The sequence below is a fragment of the Ostrea edulis genome, chromosome 1, assembly GCF_947568905.1.
Source record: "Ostrea edulis chromosome 1, xbOstEdul1.1, whole genome shotgun sequence".
Taxonomy (NCBI): domain Eukaryota; kingdom Metazoa; phylum Mollusca; class Bivalvia; order Ostreida; family Ostreidae; genus Ostrea; species Ostrea edulis.
This window is the reverse complement of record NC_079164.1, coordinates 53,971,906-53,999,405: the sequence shown is the minus strand read 5'-3', so window position 1 is coordinate 53,999,405 and position 27,500 is coordinate 53,971,906. Positions and strand designations below refer to the sequence as shown.

Here is a 27,500-nt window from a genome sequence, read left to right as displayed (position 1 = left end):
AGTAGCAGGGCCACACTAACTCATATCCTAATGCAAATGTGCACATGTTGTGTGGATTAAGTTTTTTATGCCACCGCGACTAGGCCTATAGTCTGAGCATATTGTTTTGTCTGTAAGTATGTCTGTAAGTATGTCTGAAACTTGAACTGTAATTGCTCATAATTTTTGAATGGTGAGTGATAGAGCTGTCATGTTTCATATCCACATTCTTCATCAGATCTTTCCTCAAAGACAGGAAAATACAGGTCACTGTTAACCAGTCAAATTCATATCTGCACACCTTGAACAATGGTACACCAAAGGGTTCTGTTATCAGCCCTACACTTTTTTAATCTCGTGATCAATGACTAATCATCCACAATACAACACCATAAACAACCGTACCAAGTAGCTGATCTCTCCCAGTTTGCAGATGACACGCAAAATCATCACACACGTCGCTCTATTAAAATCATCAACATAATGTTGCAAAGCACTCTGGACTCAATTTCAAACTGGTCCATCCACTGGGGTTTCAATCTGTCGCAACCAAAAACTGTCGAAATCTTATTTGGCAAAACTAACCAAACGCACATTAACTACAAACACCAGCTAAAACTCTACCTAAGAAATCAACCATTCAAGGCAGAATCACAAGTAACCTTTCTGGGAGTAATTTTCGACGAACATATGACATTCAAAGCGCACGTCGAAAAACTCAAAATTAAATGTTGCAAAATACTCAACCTTATGCATTCTGTTTCGGGCACAAAATTTGGTGCTGACAAACAAACCATTCTGATGCTTTACAGATCTCTTATTAGACCAACATTTGACTATGGTTGTCAGGCTTACAACTCAGGTTGCAGGACCTATCTTCAAAGTCTGGACAGGATCCAATCGTCGGCGCTCCGAATGCACTTAGAACCCATCACAGCACAGAAAAAAGCACAGTCCTATTGGAATCGGGAGAACTACCAATTAATCTAAGCAGACTCCAACTTTCTCTAAGGTACTGGATTAAGGTCTCCTCTGACAAAACAAATCCTACAAATACATTATTGCAAGCACCCCATACATACGCATACACTGACACCAAATCCAGCGAAAGTGGGGGGGGGGGGGGGGGGGGGACTGGACCATTCGTCTACCAAATATAGAAATATGCAAACACTTATGGGCTACCCGAGCCACCTGCCAAACAATTGCTACCAATGGCTCCATGGACCTCTCCTCCTCCTACAGTTTGCACCAATACCGGCAGTGCAATCACCAAAAAACACAGTAATCAATTTCAAAGCAATAACACTGCAACACATAGACATACACTACCAAGGGTTCCAAAAAAATCTACACTGATGGAAGCAAAGAACCCACCACAGGCAAAACGGGTGCAGCCATCTATGACCCCAGCAGTCCCATAGAGGAGGGATATAGGTGCACGGACAACATCTCTGTCTACTCGACGGAGATGGTTGCTCTAATTGTTGCACTCAAACACATTCACAGCAAGGGATATCGGAGAGCGGTAATTCTCAGTGACCCCCTTAGTGCACTACAAACATTTCAAACTAGTAGGCCAGATCTTCTCAACACCATCCTCACCCTCTTGCACCATTCCACACAATACAATCAACACATCCACTTCCAGTGGATACCTTCACATGTCTGCATTCAAGGAAACGAGACTGTCGACAACACTGCCAAACAAGCACTAGGTGATAACAAGGTTACCTATCACATATCGCTAGGGGTCAGAGAAATTTACAGCTCCATACATCGCACTATAATCGGCATCTACAAACAACAACTAAACTCAAACACCAAACTCATAGCTAAAATCAAACCCAACCCATGCTCAAAACCTCTCAAATATCACTCTAACATTCACTACGACAAATTCATTACACGCTTGAGGGTGGGGAAAACAAATCCATTGGGCGATTTAGGTCAGTACACCAGGTACACAAACAACAATTGTACACACCGCCAGGTCCCAGAAATAATCACCCATTACCCTTTGCACTGTCCACTTCACAACCACTACAGAACAAACCTCATACAAATACTTCAAGCAGCAGGAGTCACTACCTTTGACCTTCAGACTCTGCTAACTATACCTACAACCAACATTAACACTATCGTACCAGCAATATTAAACTTTATCCACTGGATAGCTATGTCTATGTATGATTAATTGCTTTTGGCTCGAACGCCGTATCTTATTGTTAAGATGCCCCAGTTGGGGATAGGAATCGACCATTTGCTTTTGATCGCATCTTCTCTCGCTCTCCTTTTCATCATCCTCTATCATCAGAGTGGTTTGTGTGGCGTTGGCACTATGCCAGATCGGCATTTGTCTGCTGACAGTGGTTCGGGGCTTAACTCTGGGCCGGTGTCAAATGTATCATGAATATCCAAACTTAATACACTTTCATCCCTACGTTACCTACTGACACCTCAACTGTCAGACACTCTTAAAGTAACACCTCTGGTTACGGGCGTGGCTGACGGTTATACTTTTTAACCTGCTCCAGGTATCAGTCACGTCTGCTAACTATATAGTTTCCCGGCTATAACACATGCCCACCGCCATAAAAAAATTATACACCAAAACACCCAAACACACTATAAACATATCACTTACCCATGGCAGTTCTAGCTTATACCTTTACCCAAATAATATACCCCCTCAACTAATTCCTTTTCATATATACTGTAAAAATGAATTGTAAAAATACAAAACAAAATAACAATAGATGAATAATAAAATACAAAAAAGTGAATACTAACATGCATGTCTTTCATTACAATAGCACGAATTACAGCCAAAACTCAAACACTACATATATACGAGGGCTGTTCGATATGTAATGTGTATTGTACGATATCTCAAAAGCATTCGACTCAAATAGTGAAATGAACATTACATCCCTTCTCCGCGGTTTGAAATACATAGTTTCAAACTCTGAATCCATTTCTGAAATCCATCACGGTACGCTGATTTGGTAGACCTCTGAGGCACTGACTGATGGCTGAGCCAAGGGCTTGTCAGAACTTTCTAAGTTTTGGAAAAAGGAAAAAGTCGCATGGGGGCTAGATCTGGAGAGTATGGTGGGTGTGGCAGGACGGTAACCTTCTCCGACTTCAAAAATTGCTTCACAAGCTCAGATGTATATGTGATGGAGCATTATCATGAAGTAGACGAACATGCTTAAATCCTGACACAGGGCGTTGTTTATGATAATATTTCTCGAGCTTTTTTAATATAACATCTCCGTAATACCGACCTGCAACACCTTTGCCCTTCGGCAATGAAATTTGTACGGCTATACCAACACATGAGAAGAATATGCAACAAAGAACCTTCGTTGTGTTTATGGTTCTTCTGGCAACTACAGGCCTTCTACCGTGTTTAGTTAGCCATATTTCGTTTCCAATTTTTCTTACTGGTTCGAAATAGTGAACCCATGTTTCGTCACTAGTAACAATGTTTGCACATTGTCTTTGATTGAATTTGGGAAACAATTTGAACATTTGCTTAGCGGTTTGTACTCGTACCCATTTTTGGTCATCTGTCAACATATGCGGTATCCATCTGGCAGAAATCTTTCGTACTTTCAAAATACACTTCAAAATGAAATGCACCCGCGATAGTGATATGCCAACAGCTTTGGCAATATCACGAATTGTGTATCTGCCATCTCTTTCAATTATTTCCCTGACTTTTGAGATATTTGCCTTGCCTGTTACAGTCAGGTCGGCCAGATTTTGCTGCATCTTTGACGGACTCTGTGCCAGTCAGCTTTTCCAGTGATGTGGTAAAGCGTCTCTCTTCATCATGCAAGTTAAGCAAAGCAACGACGAGTATGACCAGTACTTGACTGGGTGATCACTACACGTTACAATCCTTTAGGTACAGTGCTCCTAAGATCTGGAACTCTTTGCAAATTGAAGCTTGACATCTTACCACCTTAAATCAATTAAAAAATTATTTCCACTTGGTCTGGCCCCACATGTAATTGTAAATCAGGCAGATTTTAGGTCCAGTGTACGTAGTTTTATATATTGCTTCTGCTCTTTTTATCTATGCAGCCTTTTATGTGATGTGTTTTGCATGGCTCAGTAAATCTTTCATTTTTAGATATTTATGTTAATTTACTACCATTATCGATTTTAATTATATTCAAATTATATTAATTAAATTATTATTACTATGTATCGGTATCTATCCAACTTTCTATTTAAAATAGTTTGTGCTTTTTGCATTACTTGCAACAAAGATTGCGAGTTTGTCTGAATTTTACTGCTGATTTTTATGTACATCCACTCTTGCTTGTAGTGTTTGTATTTCTTCCTCTAAATCTTATAAATGCCTTCATACCTGTATATTCTTGCATGAAATGTTTATTTTATTTGTATTCTTTTGTTAAGTTGTGATGTCTGTGTATATATGTACATGCATGCTATGTGTCTAAGTTATTAACCTGTGATATAAAGAACGCATGGTCTTCTCCTGTTAGCGCTTTTCAGTACTTTGATTTTTCTATTTCATCAAACTCTCCATCGGGTTCGATATACAAACTTAAATTTGGATATCCGGTTGCAAATTGGTAGTATGTTCAAATGTACTTATGTACTTTATGCATTGAATTATGTATTTCTTGCACATTACACCTTAGTGAATTGTTCCGTCTAATATGTCTTACGGCGTGAGTCTACCGTGCTTGAGGACGAAGCAAAAAGTATTGCTATTTCTATTATAATTATCTCTCAACGGATTCGACACGCTAACGCAAGAGCTTGTTCTGCGTATGGTCAGTTTTTAAATCGAGGCAAACAACTGACAAACAAGTTGATGGTACAGGGGTTTCAACAGTCTCGCATTTCGCAAATTCTATGGTCGTTATAGCGATTTACAGCCAACTGTCAAAAGTTTGTAGACAAATAGCGGATGTCCATGTCTAAACGTCAACGTAATATGGATTTTCAGTGGCTATAAAATTACAAAGAGAATAAATCTGACCTCAGTATTTTGTTATATATCCCTTTGATCTGATCATTTCAACATTCTGGAAGGTAGGGATCGATAGAGGTTCCGTATGTAAGTAACGGGATGTTAATCCAGATGTCATTTATATTTCACTCCAAGTCAGTGACATTGTTTATATTAGAAAGTCTGCGTTTAAGTTTATTTTTCAACAGAAACCAAATGTTTTCAATTATATTTGCATCAGGTGACTGTGCTGGCCAAAACATACCTGGAATTCTGTTTATTTGTTAATATTCTTGTACAATTCGGGCACGGTGAACCGGGACATTGTCATCTTGAAATATGTAATTGTTAGTAGGAAAATTTTTCACTACAACTGGCCACAATTGTTCTTCAAGGATATCAATATATATATTTGCATTAATGTTGCCATTAGCCACTGTTAGTGTGCCAACTCCATTCCAGCAGGGTTCCAACTTCGACTGAATGCCCCTGAATAAGAAATTCTGTTAGCCCACATGAAATTTCAGTAGCCCACACATATCATGAAATTGAATACCATGGGATTTTTTTTTTTACAAGAAAAAAGAAACATCAGGTCACATGGCAATTTATTTAAAAAATTAAAATATGAATATTTAAATTCTGTTTCCTTCTCCATAATTCTTTCAAATACCTCTCTCATTTCCACTCTCATTTCGTCAACCTAGCAACTTTATGATCTTCGCGGCGTCTGACTTTAACACACGTTTCTTCAGACTTTTTATATTATTTCAAAATTTCTCAGCTTTACGATGCTGTCAAGTTTATAACTTGGGCAAGCTGTCACAACAACTGGACCTTTCGTGTCATGTTTTGCATACACAGCACGTCATCCCCTTTTTGCTGTCATCGAGCCATATTCTCCCCTTCTTTCCACTTTGGTTAAAAGCAGACGCTTTCTTTTTGTTTGAAGTAACCCTTGCGTTGTTCAACTTCTGGTTTAAATACATTTTGGAAGGTTTGATACCCCAGGAATCATGAATGTCTCGCCAAGTGGCAAAACCTCAACTGGAAATTGAACTTCAATTATAATAGGACTCAGATCGGTCGGAAAGAAAAATGTTGATCGGACAGTTACGGTCGCCAATTGGGCGACGAGAACGAAAATTTTGGGTGCCCACAAGCAAAGTTTAGTCGCCAATGCGAGTGGGCGAGCGGTAATTTGGAACCCTGTTCCAGGTAATGCATCCCCACAACATTAAACTCATAGCAGGTTTCGGTGGTGCCCCGGGGCTGATGCACGCTGGTAACCATTCTTCTCCTGCCTTTCTCCAAATATAAACTCGATTATTTTGTCCCAAAACAACTTTACATTCATCAGAGAAGATCACTTTTGACCAGTTATGGTCAACAATCCATCGTCGTTTTCCTCTCGCCCATGCCACACGGTTTTTCCTGTTTTGTTCCCGAATCCTAATTTTCTTCCTGTATACACGTCGATGGTACTTATTGTTTGACAAATAACGATGAATTGATCTTTCAGATACAAGAACTTGCCTACCTTGATTAAATTGTCCTGTTATGTCTTTTGATGGGGGTGATACGGTCAAATTTTACAAGCCGCAATAGTTGGCGCTCGTCTCTAACGTCTATTTTTCTGGGGCGTCCCGATTTTTTTAGCATTTCCCGCACTTCCTCAAATTTCACACCGTTTTACAACAGCATACACAGTTTTTCGGTCCATTTTCAATACCCTAGCAGTTTCAGAATAATTTCCCGTTTGTCTGTAACTGTCTACGATAATTTGTTTCACTGCTGGCGATTTTTTTTTAGACTTTCCCATAGCTACATTCAGAAGCTTGTATCGGACGATCATCAAACAAATACCAACATATGACGACACAAGACCCTGTACTTATATGTGATATGCATACGGAATCCCCATTATCTATATATAGAATTTACAAAAGAAAAAACAAGCCACTTCCGTGAAGTTGGAATTTAGATCTGCCATTTTATCTCTAAACTTTTGGCAGATGGCTGTAGTTTGTAAATACAACCTATCATTGGTTCAAATGCTGGCTGATGTATTTCATACCGATCAGCCGATTGTTAGACCGATCGTGGCACACTGATTGACAGACGACTTACCATTGATCACCATACAGGAAGAATATGGGGGTGTTAATTTAGAATTGGGTCTTTAAATGCAAATATGGTCTATGATACTTTGGTGACTATCAAAGCCCATGGGCCTCTTGTTGTGACATGAACTTTCTTTGGTACTAAAGTTTATTAATCTTTTAACTTTGGAGTTTGCCCTACTTCTAAGAAAACTTAATTTAAGCAGACTGCAATATCTCCTGAACTATTTTGTATATAGATTCTTTATGACAAAACATGTTACATGTATTTGTTTCTTTGTTGCCATCTGGGGCATAATGTTGAATGTTTGTAACTTGAGAGACATGTACCAGCATCTGAAAAAGGATATTTAATGAAACATTGCATTCTCAACGGATCCTGACGATTTCAGGTAGTTTTCCTAATTGTTGTTCAGTGATACATAGTTGCATACTTATTGAGAAAATTGGCATTTTCTTTCAGAGAGCCATGGATTTGTTGGACTATGAGTGGGGACTTTGGAAATGTCTAGTAGAAGAGCTTGTGAACAACGAAGAGGCAGCATGTTTAAGCACTGCAGTGCAGTGGTATGAGAACGAGGTGATGTCTAAGTATGGCTGCCTGCCACAGTGGTCAGAATTACTCACTTGTTTACAACAGGAGGAACCAGTCACTCAGAATTGTGAACTTGAATTGTAATTACCATTACAAACCATTACAATATTTCCTGGTGACTAATTCTAACATTCCTTGTATTGAAAAGTCATTGTTGTACATACAGCTATGAATTCCTTCTTGGGTTATTTTCGGCACAGTTCAAGCACACATCACAAGCACTATATTCAGTTTAATTTTCATGGTTTTGATATACAGTGAAAAATAAGAGAAATTTACACTGCGGCAAATATCTAGATTGTATTTGAGTGCATGTACATGTAGTACTGTGAAGGGGAAAACATTTGCATAGCCTTTATTTTCACTATAATCACTATGAACTACATGAAAGATTATGAAAATAAAACCACTGTATTAAAGTACCCAAGTATTTTTTGATATTACTTACTTATCCTCTTCATCCCCGGTGGGACATAAGGCTTCAACAGGTTGTCTCCATCTAGCTCTGTCCTTGGCAATATACTGTGCCTGTCCCCATGAGTAGCCCATTTCCTCAAGTTCTGATGTTACGGTTCTCCTCCAGGTGGTACGTGGTCTGCCTCTTTTCCTCTTTCCAGGTGGTGTCCAGTGTAGAGTTACTTTGGGAATCCTGTTCTGGGGCATTCTCATTACGTGACCAAGCCATCTCATTCTTCTTTGTTTTATTTCTGTGCTGATGTTCTTGCTTTTTAACTTTTGGTGTAGGTTTTTATTACTGATTTTGTTTGGCCAAAAGATTCTATTTATTTTTCTAAGGCAGCTGTTGTGGAAGGCCTCAACTTTTCACATATCACTGTCTATAACACGCCAGCATTCAGACCCATACAGGAGGACTGATTTCACATTGCTGTTATAAAGTTGGACTTTGGTCCTCAGACTGTAACTGTTTGATTTCCAGATGGTTTGGAGTTGGGCGAATGCTGCATGTGCTTTGTTGAGTCTTGCCTTTATGTCTTTCCCGGCACGGTTGTCCTTGCTAAGTATGCTTCCTAGGTAGGTGAAGTCCTCTACCTCCTCCAGCGGTTCTCCATTTAAAACCACAGGTTCCACTGAAGCATTTATTGTCATCACCTTGGTCTTTTTGGTGTTGATGTTAAGACCAGTTTGTTTGGCAAATTTGTGCAGCTGATCTGTTTTTTCTTGTAGATGGGTCTTGTTTCCTGAGATCTCTGCAAGGTCGTCTACAAATTCTAGGTCCTCTAGGTTGCTGAACATAGTCCACTGGATACCTCTCTTCTTATCTGCTGTGCTGTTTCTTTGGATCCAATCAATGACTATTAAGAAGAGGATAGGTGACAATATACATCCTTGTCTAACTCCAGATTTGACACTAAAGGACTCAGAGATGTTCTTTTCTAATATGACACTGCATTCAAAGTTTTCGTAGAATGCTCGCATAAGGTTACAGATCTTCATTGGGATGCCATATGATCTAACTATTTTCCACAATGTATCCCTATGCACACTGTCAAATGCCCTCTTAAAGTCAATATAGTTGATGTATAGTGGGATTTTCCATTCAATACATTGTTTGATAATATTACGAATGGCAAAAATCTGGTCTATGCAGCCTCTTCCTCTTCTGAACCCAGCTTGTTCTTCTCTCAATTTATCATCAATAGCTTCATCTATTCTGCTGAGAAGTATTTTGCAGAATACCTTACTGGGGACTGAGAGCAATGTTGTTCCTCTCCAGTTATCACATATTTGGAGGTTTCCCTTTTTTGCTAGTTTTACGATAAGTCCTTTACTCCAATCAGATGGTATAGTCTCGTTTTCCCAGATGGATACAAATAAGCTCAGTAGTTTGTTTGCTGATGTGACAATATCTGATTTTAGCATTTCAGCATGGATGTTGTCAATGCCAGGTGATTTCCCATTTTTAAGATTTTTAATAGAATTTTTAACTTCCTCCAATGTTGGTGGTTCGAGGTCTATTTCCAGGTCTTCTTCAACAGGTACAGGAGTAGTAGGTTCATCAGGTTCTGGACAATTTAATACTTCTTGAAAATACTGGACCCACCTTTTGGCCTGTTCATGATCTGTCGATAGTGGGTGGCCGTCTTTGTCCTTAACAAGAGCTGGTTGGGTTGTATTTTTACGACATAGCTGTTTAGTTATCTTATACACAACGCTCATTTCTCCATGAGAAGCTGCATGTTCTGCTCTTTTTGCAAGGTTGTCAAGGTGCATTCTTCTGTCTTTTCTTGCACTTCTTTGTCTTTTTCTCTATATGAAATTTGCATTTGTTCTTGTAATCTGGTCGACTTTGTGCTTATGATTTTTTGTTTCATTTTCTTCCTTTCACTTATTCTTTCCCATGTGTCTGATGTTAGCCATTCCTTATTCTTTTTTGTTCTATAACCCAAAGTTTTTGGAGCTGTTTCAACATATGTTTCTTTGATGGTGTCCCACTTTCCTTGAATGTTATCTTGATCATCAGGGTTGTTTTCAAGTGCTTTAAATCTGTTTTTTAATTCCAAATTGAACGCCTTATTAATATTTGGGATTTTTAATTTATCTATATCAAATTTCCTTTTCATTCCTTGCTGTTGGTGATTTCTGCGTAGTTTCAGTTTGATGGTAGCTTTCAACAGGTAGTGGTCACTGTTGACATCCGCACCTCTGTATACTTTAACATGTATATGTTAAAGTATTTTATGATATGATTTCATTAAACATAATGATTCTAACTCTGTGTATTTACTGTATACTGAATATTATTGTACTGTATACAGAATATTACTGTACTGTATACGGAATATTACTTTATTATATACCCATCAATGTTTCGTTTTTTGATACTTTGGATTTCACAGAGTGTGATCCGGTTTTCCGGATCACCACACTGTGGTTTTCTTATTCCATATCAGTATCCTCTGAAACTGATGGCATCACGATGCATCAACACAACCTTTCTTTTTGGAAATATCAACTGTGTCACAAACAAACCTGCGTGCACAAAAATTAATTGCACTGTGTGTTTGTGTTTTTGATAATTTAGATTACATTTTTATACCCCTGCCTCTTGTTCACTATCACTACAGACATTCTTAAGGAGGTATGCTACACCAGAGAAATTTTATATGGATGAAAAATGAAGGATATGTACAACAGTATTTTGAAATTGAAAGTTTTCAAATTTACCTTATTTAGTCAAAAAATGCAGTTTTACTACAAAGCAATCTGAAAAAAATTAAAACCCTTGCTGGACTTAAACCTGCGATCTACAGTTTAGTAGTCGATGTGCTAACCTACTAAGCTACACGATGATTTTTTAAATGAATAGGCAATATTTATATTTTCATCCATGTTTTAAAAGGAAGTCAGCCATTATGACGATGTAGTGTACCTCCTTAATGAAAAGTTGATCCTTTTCAATATAATTGCTACATAGAAGCGTATACATATATGTTTCTAAAACATTTCTTGTTTCTAATTTTAGTGTTCCTGTTTTCCATACACTCTCCCCGGGACTAAAATCAACTTTTCTACAGCTCTTGCTTCACTTCAGACATAGAATACCTACACTAGAGCTGGCCAAGTTTACCAAGGAAATAGCCAGCAATGTTTGTACCGAGTCCTGGCTTGATGTGTACATCAGAATGCTTGCAGCTCATTGTCAATTGCTTGTATGTGATTTTTATACTAGTATCTTGTTTGCTAATGCTTTTGTTGAAGATTTTCATTAATATTGATTTATTTAAATGAAATGATATTAGTAACTATGGAACCTTTATGCACCAAATCTGATTTTTGTTTTTTAATCCTGAAATATGTGTATGCTGGAAAGCAAAGTTAAACAAAAAAGATCTTTTCACTATGAGACACAACAGCATCTGGCTGAAAGCTACCACATTGCTCAGTTAACTCGAATTTCAAGATAATAAAATGAAATAACTTTGGTTTAAGGTAAGGTTTGCAACAACAGGGAGATAACTCTTGATATACCTTAGTGCATTTCGCACTTCATGACGTCACAATGAAAAAATGCGTCATGACATAGTTTTATCGTGGGAAAATGTCATAATATTTTCTTGTTATCTACTACCGCTGTCAAACGGCGTATGTGTAAATCTCCATAACAAAATAATAATAATGTTTCTCAAATGATCATTTATAAATTATTTTCTTTCATATTATAAAAGTCAATTTTTTATATATAGTATGCGCTACGGTAATTTCCATTTTATGTTGTGACCTTGAAATCGCCACTGAATGGGTATCGGCATTTGGAATACATGTAGAAAGTCAGTTGTTTGTAAACAGCGGCATGGCTCTGGTAAAAGATGATGATCAGTACTGGTTGCTGATATTTTGTGTGAAACCATGAGATGATCACATTAAACCTCTGCAAATCTTGCTAGGGAAAGTAGGATTTATTTTGATGCTGTTATATAATCAATCATTGTTTGTGAATAGACAAGTATCCTCAAATTTAACGAAGTTCGACATTAACGAAGTAAGGAATTTTTATGACAAGCGTTTTTTAAAAATATAAACCTGACCATGCTCTACCTTTCTAATTACATGCACTTTATATTTCAATGCTATGACACTACTTGCGCCGAATGAGCGATTTATCACATGAACTTTGGAATGTAGAAAACGGACTGATATGATTACGTAAGAATGGTAGGCCTATATCTTATAATATCCTTAATTTTGTCTTAGGAACATCTGCATAACGGCATGGATCCTGTCGACATAAAAACAGATTTGTTAAGTGTCATTTTTACTAACTTTACGTTAATTCACCCCACCCCCTCCAGATCTGCCACTGACCGGGCTTTATATTGTCGCGAAGGTTAGAGTCGTGTGTTCAACTAAGTAAACAAACATCAAGCAATGGAACAAGAAGAGGGAATTTATTTCAAAGATGTAGTATATAAGACAGGATCGGGCAAATGAAACATGGAATCTAGGACGAAGCGGGACTGTGGAAAACCCGCCTGGAAATTGAAGATTTCTAATAAATGTGATACTACAATACTTGACAAATAAATATAAATATCATTTTGGTCTGGAATTGTATTTTGTTAATGAAAATGCTCAGTGCATGTTCATGAAAATGTTCAATGCACCCATCAGCAGTTTTAAAATTATAAAACAGTGAAAAATCGCATAAATGAAATCTGTTACCATGGAAATAAAGCCCGGTGGGTTGTAATTTTATATGCTTTCTTAAATGTTCATGGTCCAAATATTATGTTTAAAATGAAATTTTTCTGTTGTAGACCTTGTAAAGCCGCTCAATATGCATTTTTTGTTGCCATGGCAACCAATTTAAATTTTATTCAAGATATAAAGAGTGCTATTTTTTGTGTTTTGAATAAAATTTCTTAACCTATTAGTATAATCTGATAGATGATACTGTTTTTAGAAATTCTACCAGCTTTTTATCCCATAAGTTTGCCTCATGTAATTTTTATACCACTAGTATTCCCTTTTGTTAAAAGATCTTTAAAATGTAAACCATCTCAAAATTAAGCCCATCTGGTCAAAAAACGACACAGGCAAATTTTAAAAAAAAAAGTAAATTTTTAAAAGATAAAGTCCTACTGAACATACTGATATGCAACATGACTTTGTTCGCTACATGTCAAAATGTCGCAAACCTTACCTTAAAATGGTTGATATATGTATGTATATAGAATTCTTCTTGTGTAGTGTAATATAAAAGCTTCACGTGTGTATTGTGAAACTTAAAATTTGGGACAGAATAAATTGACCATATTAAATCTAAATAATTAAATTATGTTTGCAACTTTATATTTATTAGTCCCCTACTGGTGGAGCTGAAAGAGATGACTAGTTTTTACTCTGTTCGTCCATCGATCTGTCCCGTCTGTCACAACTTATTTTTTAGGTCACCTGAGTAATTGAACATTTTTAACTTCTTGATAACTGCTATTCCAATTCTTTTCAAATTTAGTATGAAGCATCTTTGGGACAAGGGGGCATAAATTGTAAATTTCAGGATTCCTGGGGCCAAAAATTGACCAATTTTCAAAATTCTTCTTCTCTACAACTGTGTAAGAAAAACTAAATGTATGGTGATGTAGAGCAGGAGGGCCTCTACCAAAATTGTAAATTTCATGATTCCTGGCTTAGAGGTTCTAACCTCAGGGCAGGGCCAAACTTGGTACATAGTGTTTATGTGTAAACATTTAAATAACATAAACTAAATGGATATTTAGAAAGAGCTGGTAGTCCTTTAACAAAATTGTAAATTTTATGATCTCAGGGGTAGGGGTTTTGATATAAGGGTGGGGCCAAAATGGCCAGTTATTAAATGTGTAAACAATAGATAATTTTTAACTTCTTCTTGATAACTACTATTCCAATTCTTTTCGAATTTGATATAAAGCATCGTTGGGATGACCGGGTAGTGTAGTGGTTAACACACTCGCTTCTCACAGCTGCGACCCAAGTTTGATCCCTGTGATCGACAGTGGCTGTATATGAGAGGGTATGTTGGTCACCCACTCGGACACATGGGTTTCCTCTGGGTACTCCGGTTTCCTCCCACTCAAAGGCCCCCTAGTGCAAAAATCCGTGCAAGTAGGTAGATAGCTAGTATATAGCTAATGTTAATTGTTGATTATGTATATCCGACTTTAAAAATAAAGATTATTATTATTATTAGCTCACCTGAGCCAAAGGCTCAAGTGAGCTTTTCTGATCAAAATTTGTCCGTTGTCTGTTGGCGGCGGCGGCGTCGTCATAAACTTTTCACATTTTCGGCTTCTTCTCAAGAACCGCTGGCAGGGCCATTTTCAACCAAACTTGCCACAAAGCATCCTTGGGTAAAGGTCTTTCAAATTTGTACAAATGAAGGGTCATGTCCCTTTCAAAGGGGAGATAATCACAAAAATAGGATGGGGTCATTTAAAAATCTTCTCAAGAACCACTGGGCCAGAAAAACTGAAATTTACATGAAAGCTTCCTGACATAGTGCAGATTCAAGTTTTTTCAAATCATGGCCCCAGGGGGTTGGATGGGGTCACAATAGGGGATCAAAGTTTTACATACTAATATATAGGATAAATCTTTAAAAATCTTCTTCTCAAAAACTACTGGGCCAGAAAAGCTGAAATTTACATGAAAGCTTCCTGAAATAGTGCAGATTCAAGTTTGTTCAAATCATGGCCCCTGGGGGTTGGATGGGGCCACAATAGGGGATCAAAGTTTTACATACAAATATATAAGGAAAATCTTTAAAAATCTCTTCTCAAGAACCACTGAGGCAGAAAAGCTGAGATTTACATGAAAGCTTCCTGACATAATGCAGATTCAAGTTTATTCAAATCATGGCCCCCGGGGGTAGGATGGGGTCACAAGGGAAGGATCAAAGTTTTGCATACAAATATATAGGGAAAATCTTGAAATATGAGCCAAGATGACTCAGGTGAGTGATGTGGCCCTTGGACCTCTTGTTATTATTATGGGGGCAAGGGGGACATAAATTGTAAATTTTAGGACTCCTGCACCCCAGGGGCCAGAGGGGCAGGGCAATGAGTAACAAAAATTGAAATTTTTTCAAAAATCTTCTCTACAACATCATACCTTGAAGAAAAACAAAGTGCTTGGTGATGTAAAGCAGGGAGGCCTCTACCAAAATTGTAAATTTCATGATACCCAGGGTAGATGTTATGACTAGGTATATATAGTGTATATGTGTAAAACTTTTAGAAATTATTTTCTTTAATGCTATTGATACTAAATTGTAACTAAATACTTAGAAGGAATGGGTAATCCTTGAACAACATTGTAAATTTGATGATCCGAGGCGTAGAGTGGGGCCAAAATTATCATAGTCATTATTTTCTTTATCATTTGAAAGACTTCTTTAAATTTGCTGATACGGTATAAAAAATAATGCATATTTAGGAAAAGCAGAAAAGGATGTACCAAAATTGTGAAATTTTGCAACCCCAGGCTTTTGACAATAGGATGGGTCCGAATTAATCATATCATGTCAATGTTACATATATTATTTTATGTAAATCTTTCATTATTATAGGCATTTAAGTTTTAAGAACACGTCTTGTTTTAAACTGTTGCTGCATATTAGAATTTAGCTTAGATATGCAGAACAGAAAAATTTGGTCTAGATTTCATAGCCTTTAGAGCTAATAATACTTTTAACTAATACTAGTACTCAGGTGACTGATAAGGCCTCTGGGCCTTTTGTTCCATCATGCTTTGAGCTGAAATTTGGTATGTGGTTCACAACTGTATGTTTGCAGGTCATAACAGTAATGGATAAGATGGAGCCACAATAGGGGATCAAAGTATTACATGGGGATATATAGGATAAATCTTTAAAAAATCTTCTCAGGAACAACAGGACCACTACTCATATCTATATGCAAGCATCCCTAGATAGTGCAGATTGAAGTTTGTTCAAATCATGATGCCCAGGGGTAGGGTGGGGCCACAATAGGGGATCAAAGTTCTTTATGAGAATATCCATGATTACTCATATTAATATGCATTCCCAGGTAATGCAAATTCAAGTTTGTTCAATTCAGGGGCTCCAGAGGTAGGGGTGGGGCCATAATATGAGATCAAAGTTGATACGGTAATATACAGAAAATCAGTTAAAACAAATTCTTTTCAAGATTAGTAGGACCACACTAAATGATATCAAAATACAAACATTCCTAAAGTGACTAAGTCGGGGGTGGGTGGGGGAGTTGTTATTGGTTTATATCCTCTGTCCGTCTGAAACTTTTACCTTGCTAATAACTTTTGAATGGTGAGTGATATGGCTCTCATATTTCATATGTGTATTCCTTATGACAAGGTCTTTTATTTGATACTGAAGTTTTTAACCTTGTGACCTTTACCATAGACTTTGACCTACTTTTAACAAAACTTAACTTTTTGAATATCTCCTAAACTATTTAAGATAGAACTTTCACATTTTGTATATAAATTTATTATGGCAAGTCCTTTCATTTCATGATATATGACCCTCTGATCATGATTTTCTCCAAAACAGCAAGTTTTTCTTGGTCACAGTATTGAGGCAACTCCATGTTGTGTGAATTCAAGCTCGGTTCTATTGTGACCTTTTATGATGAGGTTGGGGCCAAAATATGGGGTCAAAATTTTTTATGAGACTAAAGATTCCAAAATGTTTTTTTTTTTAGACTCAGGTGAACGATGTGACCCATGGGTCTCTTGTTTGCAAAGTTAGTCTCATGCAGGCTGTCCAGCGGCCCTAAAATTCCTAATTTTTTTTCAGTTTTACTAAAATTCCTAAAAAAATGTAAAATTCAAGGGGAAATCCTAAAAAAGCCCTTATTTTTCATGTCAATTCCTACTTTTTTATCAGTCTTGAAAAATCAAAATGCATTCATACAAAATGTGTGTTATTAACGTAGATTGCAGTTCTTATTCAGATAATGCTGATGCAGTGAAAGGCAGTTGACCTGTGGATCCATGTGTCAAGCTTGTTTATTGGTTGTGACTTTGTGATAAAGAGTTGAGATTTTAGGTATGTAAATAGTAATATTTTTTAATTAGCAATTTATCCCAATGAAGAATATCTGAGGGATGTTTGCTCCTTCATTGAAAGTGTAGCAAGCTGTTCACTTATTCAAATAAAGAGAAGTATTTCTTTTTGTTCTTTTAAGGAGCTGTAGTAAAACTATATATCAGATGGTTCCTTTCCAGCAACTTATGAAGCAAATAGGCAACACTTCTCTTTATATACAATAGTATTTGCAGTCAAACCTGTTTGTATACGGTCAACATCTGGAGAAAACTGACTTACATATAGAGGTGGCATTTTGATTGAGGTTCAAAATACATATAAATTTACAACAGGTTTGACTGCATTATAGTGGAAACTTGCTCAAATGCTTTTTAAAATATGGTTTTCTAATCTTAAAGGAAATTATTACATTATAATTCTCTATATTTCAGGTTATAGCCAATAATAGCTGAGACCATGGAACACTGGAATACGCCCTTCCTGTACTTACATCTTATTTGTGTGTCATGTGAGTTTCTTTATTGTCAAATTTGACAAGGTAAGTCCTTTTAAATAATTAAAACTTCCGCAATTTGGTTAAAAATTCCTAATTTTAGCCCTAATTTAGCCCTAATTTTTTAAAATTTTACCCCTAAAATTTGCCCTTATTTTTTGTCCAAGGGTGCTGGACAGCCTGCTCATGGTCAAGTTCAAACAAATTGAAAATCTTATTTATAATCAGAGGTCAAGTTTACTCCAGCTGTGTGAGGAGTGTCATGCTCTATGGTTCAGAAACGTGGGCAACATTAGTGAGTGCCTTCAACGTAATGACAGAGCCATGATAAGATGGACCTGCCTGGTCAAGCCTGAAGAAGACATCCACTTTGAGACTCTTCTATCTAGGCTCAAAATAAGAGACATTGCTAAAGTTCTCCAACTGGGCAGGCTGAGATGGCTTGGACATGTTGAGCGTAGCACAAATTGGATCTCGCAGATCAGATATATGAACATTGTAGCACAGCAGGGCTAAAGGCCCTTTTATACTGAGCACGAACGCGACAGCGAACACGACCGCGAATGCGGTGTTCGCATTGGATTGCTTAACTTCATTTTGAATGATGTTGTTTATACTGACGGCGAACGCGGCCGAATTCATGTTCGCGCGGAACACCGCGGAGATAGCCTCCAGAGCGAATTTTTGGGAAAAGACCGCACGAACAATTTTCATTAGCCAATCAGAATGTGAGGTCAATAACCATACTTGTCTGTGACAATTCAGGCTTCATCATGCCAGGTGACAGAACAGAACAACTCATTCTCTTAATCGAGGAATATCCAATTATTTATGATAAAAGCCGAAGATATGTAGCTCGCCATGGCCAGAACATAAATGACCTCGTGTCATCTGCGAATTTCCACAAGTATCACCGCTTTCAATACGAACAATGATTCTCACGGAAAGTCGCGTGAAAACTCGCAGTGGTCGCTTTCGAGTTCGTGTTCGCGCTCAGTATAAAAGGGCCTTAAGGCAGACCAAAGCTTTCTTGGGGCGAACTCGTGAAGCGTGATTGTGTAGCCCTGAACATGGACTCTACCAACCCACTGGATCGCCAGGCTTGGAGAGGAAAAAAGACTTCACTCTCGAGTCTCGACAGGCCACATCCTCGACATGAGGATTAATCCATGGCCTGTATAATCAAAACTGGTTGATGATGATGATGAGATTATATAACAAAGACAAAGCACAGGTGTAGGGTGCAAACTGACAAATTAAACAATTAACTCTCCACCCTGAAAAGAAGCTCTGGCAATATTTCACCTATGTAAACACCAAATTAGCACTGCCAAGCTAGCCTCAGGCATTCACTCTTATCCTGGAAAGGTGTGCAAACAGAAATCATTTTATGCTTGAGTGAAGGTGTGTTTATGCTACCACCACTTAGAGAGATTGAGAGTGAAAAACAATGAAATTTCTCTCTGAGAGATCGAACGTTCAAGAATTTGATAATAAATTTGCTTAGTTATACAGAGTAAATAATTGGGCTGTGATTTCACTTCAAGATGTCAAGAACTATGAGTACGAGCCATCGAGTCAAACACAATTTATATATATAAATATTTACACATATATGTAATAAAAATATCACAAAGCAGATTGAGTATACTCGACTAGTTTCTTCAATTCCTGAAGAATTGTGGGTGTGGGACTAGAATAGGAATTGAATGTTTTACGTGAAAGTGTGTAGGAAATTTAAAACAAGAGAAATTCTTGACAAGAGTAGCGGTGATGTCGTAACCTAAAAGTAAGTCACTGTGGCCTCCTTTGGGAATTGTAATCAACAGCATCACAGGTTGTGACCTCAAGCATGCAAACATAGATATGTATCATGTAGTTGCAGACAGGCATGTCATGTACCCTAACAGTGTTAAAAGATAATAAATTCTGTGATAAAATATGTCTCACATAGAACAGGCCATGCAGTACAGAGATGTGCACTGCTTAAAAACATTATTAGTTAGTGTGGCAAGCAAAACATAGCTATTGGAGGTCATACTAAGGAAAGAAGTAACTGTATGTCACCCTCAATTTGAAGGCTCAAGACAATGATACTGTACATTCCTTATTTTACTCAAGTACTTAATATTGCGAAATGACAGGAATACGTCAAATCGTGTCAACATGAGTGTGCATGTGGTCTGTTAATCAAGAGTTCTTGCATGTATTTTAACAACAGGAAAATAAAAGCAAATAATTTTATTTGGTGAGTAATGCCTCTCTTGAGATTACATAATGATAAATTCCTCGCGTATATTTAGGAATCTACAGTAATCTCCGAGATCATTTTGATAACCCTAATATCAGAACCAGACATTCGAAATGAATTGCTGAATATTTGTTACAATCAGCCTCAATAATGGATGGTGTGTGACTACAACAGAGGCAGATGAATGTACTAACAAATCTACAAAGGAGCAAGTGACATTTTGTCTTTGTGGGAGGGGTAAATCTATTCTGTGAAACTAGGTGGTTTAGCAGAGTTGATCTACTTTCCAAATTCAAATCTACATTTACAGCTGTAGTTTCAGGTTTAGAGATGTTAGGAAGAAAAACATTGATGATAATGCAGGGTGGTGTTTAGCAGATATACTTAGATTTCATTTCATTGTTGCCCATGTAACAATGTTAGCAAACGCATCTTAACATCTTAAATCTTTGGAACATGGCCACAATTTTTTGGTACAAAAATTATTTAGATGTTTGATTGATAATATGAGAGTATTTGATTCGTGGAAAATGTAGCAACACACCTAAATTTTTAAAACTGATGGAAGATATATTTGAGATATATAAACTTTTCATTTTCAAAACAAGGCATGAGCTGTTTACATGTCACGTGAATCCATTACAAAGTAGATGGCTTTGGTGAAAATTTCACAACAAAAATTTTCTGTTCTTTCTTTGTGCTTGCCCCCAAACTTGATTTATCATTACTGTATTTCAAAATCATGAATACTTTAGACTTCCATTTTATAAATTTTGGTGTCCTCACCTCCGAACGTGGTTTCCTGGCTATGACAAACACAAATTTGGGAGCCGTATTTCATGTAAATACAAAGTACATGTATATCCTGTGTAAAAATATTTTTAATTCACTTATTTATAGAAGATCATTATTTCTCTAACAAAATACTGTCAATTTCAATCAATCAAAAATTGTTTCCATGCTCCCTTAAATGAGACTGTGTGTTTGACAAACAATTTGCGGACTAAACAGTGTGATCTTATGAAAGCTATTAAGAGAAGCTAAGGTTCTTATACAAGTGCTGAGGAATGAGAGAATGGATGAAGCAGTGTGGGATGAACAATCTCTCAAAGTTTCAATCTCTTTAAGTTCTCAATCTCTCAAAGTTTTCAATCTCTCAAAGTTCTCAAACTTTCAATCTCTCAAAGTTTCAATCTCTCAAAGTTTCAATCTCTCAAAGTTCTCAATCTCTCAAAGTTTTCAATCTCTCAAAGTTCTCAATCTCTTAAACTTTCAATCTCTCAAAGTTCTCAATCTCTTTAACTTTCAATCTCTCAAAATTCTCAAACTTTCAATCTCTCAAAGTTCTCAATCTCTTTAACTTTCACAATCTCTCAAAGTTCTCAATCTCTTTAACTTTCAATCTCTCAAAGTTCTCAATCTCTTTAACTTTCAATCTCTCAAAGTTCTCAAAGTTTCAATCTCTCAAAGTTCTCAGTCTCTCAATGTTTTCAATCTCTCAAAGTTCTCAATTTTACAAAGTTCTCAATCTCTCAAATGAACTTCGACTCCCATAAAACATATTTTTTCACTTTTTATCTTTCAATGTGGTAGTATTGTATACACAACATCACTTAAGAGTATTGTTAATTCTGCTTGGTAAGTTGGTTTTTACGTCAGGGACTGCACATCATTTGGGCTTTTTTTGGGGGGGTGGAGAGTTAATTGTTTGATTGGTCAGTTTTGACCCTACACCTGTGCTTTGTCTTTGTTATATAATCCAACTATAAATAAAACTTATGATTTGTTTGGACTTGGCAGGGAGTTTGTAATTTTGAGAAAATGATGTAAATACACATGTATGTACATGTATGTTTATTTTAGCATGAAAAAAGAACAACTAAATACCTAAATTTGACCAAAAAATCCTTTCATTTATGCAAGATAAAGCTCTGTTGTTGAAATCAAGCCAATTACCTAAAGATATGACAAAAAACTTGTCAAAAGAATGCCAGGATGTTGTAAATATGCGATCTGGTTACTATAAAATCAGAATTATTATGGTCGGACCTTTAATTTACGGATTTGACTTGACCTTCAATCTCTCGAACTCGTGATTTCTCAAAGTTTTATCAAGGTCCCTTAAACTTTGAGTGATCTCGAGTCACCTGTATTAAAGGAATCATGAAATTACTGCACATAAAGTAAATACACAACCTCCTTGTGAGAGATTACTATAATTTTGTAAAGCATTGACATTGTAAAGTTCATTTGAACAGGATAGTGATCTATCTTCTGAAAGTGAGGTAGCCAATGGATATGTTTTCACCTCAGAAAATGAAAAACTAGCATCTGATGTATGCCAGAAGTACACATCCAACCACAGTCCAGAGACTTCAATTGTCGTCCTTCACAGTAAAGGTCAGATATAGGTACTGTAAAACACGTATATAGCGAACCTCCAGGGTCAGCAAAAGACAATTCATTATAACTAAACTGCATTATATCCAAACAAAATTTCATTACTTTCCTCTCATAGGGGATAGTATTGATATTCATATCAAAATAAGCATGCATTCGTATGAGTGTTCGTTATGAGCCTGTTTTTCTGTATCAATTTTTTGATTAGCCAATTTTAAGATTCTGTGAAAATTGATTTATTTTACAAAGCCATTTTAATGTAACAGTGGTGATGTTCTATAGTTCATTTATGCAATCAAATGTACTTTGTATTTAAATGTGGATGTATCCAAATAATATGGTAGTATTTAATGAAAAATGAGACATCTTTTTAACCACTTGTATAGGGAATTACTTTGAAATAGTAATGATAGAGGTGATACGTAGGAGTTAGTTTGGATTCTATAAAAGACGTTGCACATGACTTCAACAGTTACATTTGTAAAACAAAGTTGATGGCACCATGTCCAGTACCTATATATATTGGGACTTTGTCAGTTTGATATATTCAGTTTTATACAATTTGACAAACATGCACAGTTGTGGATCTTGATAGGAATTTTTAAAAATGTTGTCTTTGTATATTTCCACACATACCGTACACACTTTTGATCTATATTGTATGATACTCGATAAACATGTTTGAAAATTGTTGCGACCGTGCGAATACTTTTGTCCACAGTCTGTAGACCTCCTCCCTTGTTTTCTTTTATCTTGCCTGAGCTGAATTAAAGCTTAAATGAGCAAGTCTGGGGGGGGGGGGGATCAGAGTTTTATATAGGAGAACATCCTTAAAACAAACCAGCAGAGCCAGGATTAGTCATATTGATATGCAAGCATTTTCAGGTAGTTCAAATTCAATTTTGCTCAATTCAGGAGCACCCTGGGGAGATCTAAGTTTTCTTTATGAATGTACATGATATTAGTAAACCAAATTCTTTTCAAGAGTAGCAGCTAGGGCCACACTAAATCATATCAAAATGCAAACATTTCTAAGTTGTATGGATTCAAGGATTCAAGTTCTTTTATGCCCCTGATACTAGTGTGTGGGGGGGGGGGGGGGGGGGGGGGGGGGGGGGGGGTATTGGTTCCATCCTGCCTGTTTGTCTGAAACTATAACCTTGCTCATAACTTTTGAATGGTGTATGATAGGGCTCTTATAATTTGATTGTGCATTTCTTGTGACAAGACATTTTGCTTGGCTTTAGAGTTCAACTTCCTTTCTACTTTTAAGAAAACCTTACGTAAACAATATCTCCTGAACTATATAAGGTATTTTGTATATAAATTCCTTATGGCAAGACCTTACATTCCATTCTATGATCTTTGACCTTGACCTTAGATTTTGACCCAAATTTCCAAACTTTAACTCGCTCATAATTTTTGAATGAGAAGTAATATATCCTTCATTTTTCATGTACATGTATCATGCATATTTTTGAACCTTATTAATTTGACCTTGGATTTTGATCTACTTTTAAGAAAAGTTAAATTAGACAATATCTTTTGAACTCTGTATGGTAGGGCTTTCATATTTTTGCCTCTTTTTGAAAAAGAGGGGCATATTGTTTTGCTCCTGTTTGTTGGTCTGTAGACCAAGTCTTGTCTGCTCAATATCTAAAGGATTCTTTGTTTGACAGTTATCAAACTTGGTACATTGGTTACCCCTAGAAAGTAGATGACCCCTAATGATTTTTAGGTCACTAGGGTCAAACTTGACATATTATAATATTATTCGCACATTATCTTGAGAATGCTTTGTTTAACAGACATCAAACTTGATACACAGGTTTTTCCTAAGAAGTAGATGTGAGGTCTTAAGGTTAAAGGTCAAAGATCAAGCTAGACATAATAAGATATTGTCTGTTCAATATCTAAAGAACCCTTTGCGTGGCAGTTATCAATCTTTGTATAGTGGTTGCCCCTATAGAGTAGATGATCCGTATTGATTTTTAAGTCACAAGTTAAAAGGTCAGTATGCTGGTCTGTAGACCAAGTCTTGTCCACTCAAAATCTAAAGAACCCTTTGCTTTACAGTTACCAAACTTAGCACAGTGGTTGCTCCTAGAGAGTAGATGATCCCTTTTGATTTTTAGGTCACAAGTTCAAAGCTCAAGAGTCAAACTGGACATAGTAAGATACTGTCTGCTCAACATCTTGAGAACCATTTGCTTGACAGACTTCAAACTTGGTTCACTGGTTTCCCCTAAGAAGTAGATGACCCCAATTGATTTTGAGTTTAAGGGTCAAACTGGACACAATAAGATATTGTCTACTCAATATCTTGAGAACCCTTTGCTTGACAGACCTCAAACCTGGTACACTGCTTGTAGATACACCTTTTGATTTTAAGGTCACTGTGTGATGCAAATGTAATTGTGCATTTATAGAATTCAATATTATAGCATCTGTATTATTGATGATAGATGAAAATCCCTCAAAATCTCCTGAAGTGATTGATTTAATAGAGGACGATGATTCAGAGGAACCAACCACAAAGAAAATCAAAGTATCAAGTAAGCAGACAAAGGTTGCATGAATGACATGTAAATATCTCTATTTTAATTCCTGTATATTCAGGTTTTATCTTAAAGTAAGAGTTATACAATTTTTATATGCCTGTCTTTAGACAGGACGTATTATGTTACAGTGATGACTATGTCCTTCTGTCTGTGTGTATGTGACAGTGATGACTATGTCCTTCTGTCGGTGTGTATGTGACAGTGATGACTTATGTCCTTCTGTCGGTGTGTATGTGACAGTGATGACTATGTCCTTCTGTCGTGTGTATGTGACAGTGATGACTATGTCCTTCTGTCTGTGTGTATGTTACAGTGATGACTATGTCCTTCTGTCTGTGTGTATGTGACAGTGATGACTATGTCCTTCTGTCTGTGTGTATGTTACAGTGATGACTATGTCCTTCTGTCTGTGTGTATGTGACAATGATGACTATGTCCTTCTGTCTGTGTGTATGTGACAGTGATGACTATGTCCTTCTGTCTGTGTGTATGTTACAGTGATGACTATGTCCTTCTGTCTGTGTGTATGTGACAGTGATGACTATGTCCTTCTGTCTGTGTGTATTTGACAGTGATGACTATGTCCTTCTGTCGGTGTGTATGTGACAGTGATGACTATGTCCTTCTGTCTGTGTGTATGTGACAGTGATGACTATGTCCTTCTGTTGGTGTGTTTGTGACAGTGATGATTATAATAACGATTTGAATGACTTCTTTAAGTTTGCTAATATCGTATAAAATTTTAATGCATATTTAAGGAGTAGCAGAAAAGGATATACAAAAAAGGTGAATTTCAGCAACCGCAAGGTTTTGACTCTAGGATGGATTTAAATCAGTCATATCTTTTGATGTTTTAATGTTAAGGCTGCCTAAAGTTAATTCTATGTTTAACGTCACCCGTGCGCGTAGGTTTCGGCGAAATTGCCGTTTTGAAAAAACAAACAAATCCGGATTTGAAGTAGTCGTTCAGGTTTGGTTTTTCATTTAGCGACTTAATTCTACATCCCGCGTAAGAGGGAAACGCATTGCAAAATTGGATCAGAGGTCCTTACATGAAGAAAATGGAAGTATATGCTACTATTAAAGTAAAGAAAACGTACAAAGATGGTTTGAACCGAACTAATCTCAGCGAGATTCGTCGAAGCTGGATATTTGGACTGACGCCTCTTCCGAATGTCCGACCAGTGTCACACAAAGTGATTCGGGAAATCTTGCCTGAACTTCGGTCGCATTTTGCGATTAAAATGGGTTAAACTGAATTCCTTGACCGCTTCAACTTTTCACCTTAGACATCTTATTAACTCCCAATAACAATGAAACATGCATTTTTTACCTTTACATGGTGTAAATCCCATAGTAAATAAAGATGACTATTTTCGAAGCCGTTGTAAACGGCCACCATTTCATATAAAATTTACCTTCTCAACAATGAAGAGTTCCGATATACTATTTCATGACAGTTTGTACTACGATTGGAAATACAGAACTTACTGATTGATAATTACTTTGTACAAAGCATTTAATCATAAAAATTAAAAGCACTAAAAAGAAAACTGTAATATTTTAATCAATTTATTTGAAGGCGTCCTAAACTATTGGAACCCCCTGCCTTGTATTTGTAGAATACTGATCTTTTAGTTGTGGTACACCAAATTAGCATCTTCCTTTCAAAACTGATTAATAGTACATAGAAAATTGTATAACAAAAAAACAAAATCAACACAAAACAAAGTAAAGCATATTTTAAACTTTAAGATGTGTCATTACAAAAATATATGAAATATTGTCATAATAATTTTAATTGTAACTTTGAGTCACATGTGTCTAGCAACCATTTCCACAAAAGGAAAAGCTTTCCTTTAGTTTGCTGTTTGTGGTGATGACAATCCATTGTTGTTATCGCAAGCGACTCCTCCGCTCACCCAATCTGCAAGGTGTGTCCGCAGAGGGGATACAAACCCAGATTAAGGAAAAAGTCTTTGCTGGGAAAATTTACTTGGACTTGAAAATCAAATCCTACAATGTGTTTAATTTGACATATTACTTTTTTGGTCACTAAATTGGGTTATTGTAATTGACTTGGACTTGAATATAAAACCCAACAATGTCTATTATTTGAAATTGTTGATTTTTGGGGTCACTGGATAGGTGATTTTCAATAGATACACATTTGTTTAAAATTTTTGTTTGTTTATTTTTTTCCTCCCTCCCTCGTAGGTTTTGAAGTTTTGAGGTGACGTTAAACGTAGAATTAATTTTGAACAGCCTAAAACACCTATTATATTATGTAAAGTCTTTTATCAGTGTGGGCACTTTTGAGGGCATTTAAGTTTTAAGAACACATTTTGTTTTATACTGTTGCTGAATGTTAGAATTTAGCTTAGAAATTCAGAACAGGAATTTTTTTTCCAGATTTCATTGCCTTTGGGATTTGTGATACTTTTAACTTGTACTCACAGTGATTTTTTTGGGGATAAAATGCCACCGATATTCGGCTGTTTCCCCTCACTAAAATTAGCTATTTTTTCCCAATTATATATATATATGTTTTTCCC

The 27,500-nt window shown here is 36.6% G+C and overlaps 1 protein-coding gene across 3 annotated transcripts in view; it reads left to right on the top strand.

Annotated features, from left to right (window-relative positions):
* The first annotated feature begins 4,559 nt into the window (after positions 1-4,559).
* Positions 4,560-27,500, top strand: part of LOC125649834 (uncharacterized) — a 44,806-nt gene continuing 21,865 nt past the window's right edge. The window contains exons 1-5 of one of the 3 annotated variants that reach the window (XM_048877658.2): positions 4,560-4,595; positions 7,562-7,773; positions 11,178-11,364; positions 22,243-22,384; positions 24,850-24,939. In XM_048877658.2, coding sequence (XP_048733615.2) covers positions 7,568-7,773; positions 11,178-11,364; positions 22,243-22,384; positions 24,850-24,939 — 625 coding nt within the window. In that variant the 5' untranslated portion in view covers positions 4,560-4,595; positions 7,562-7,567. Of the gene's footprint in view, positions 4,725-7,561; positions 7,774-11,177; positions 11,365-22,242; positions 22,385-24,849; positions 24,940-27,500 lie in introns of all 3 variants that reach the window. The other 2 variants (XM_056154048.1, XR_008799961.1) reach the window with 2 other exon arrangements.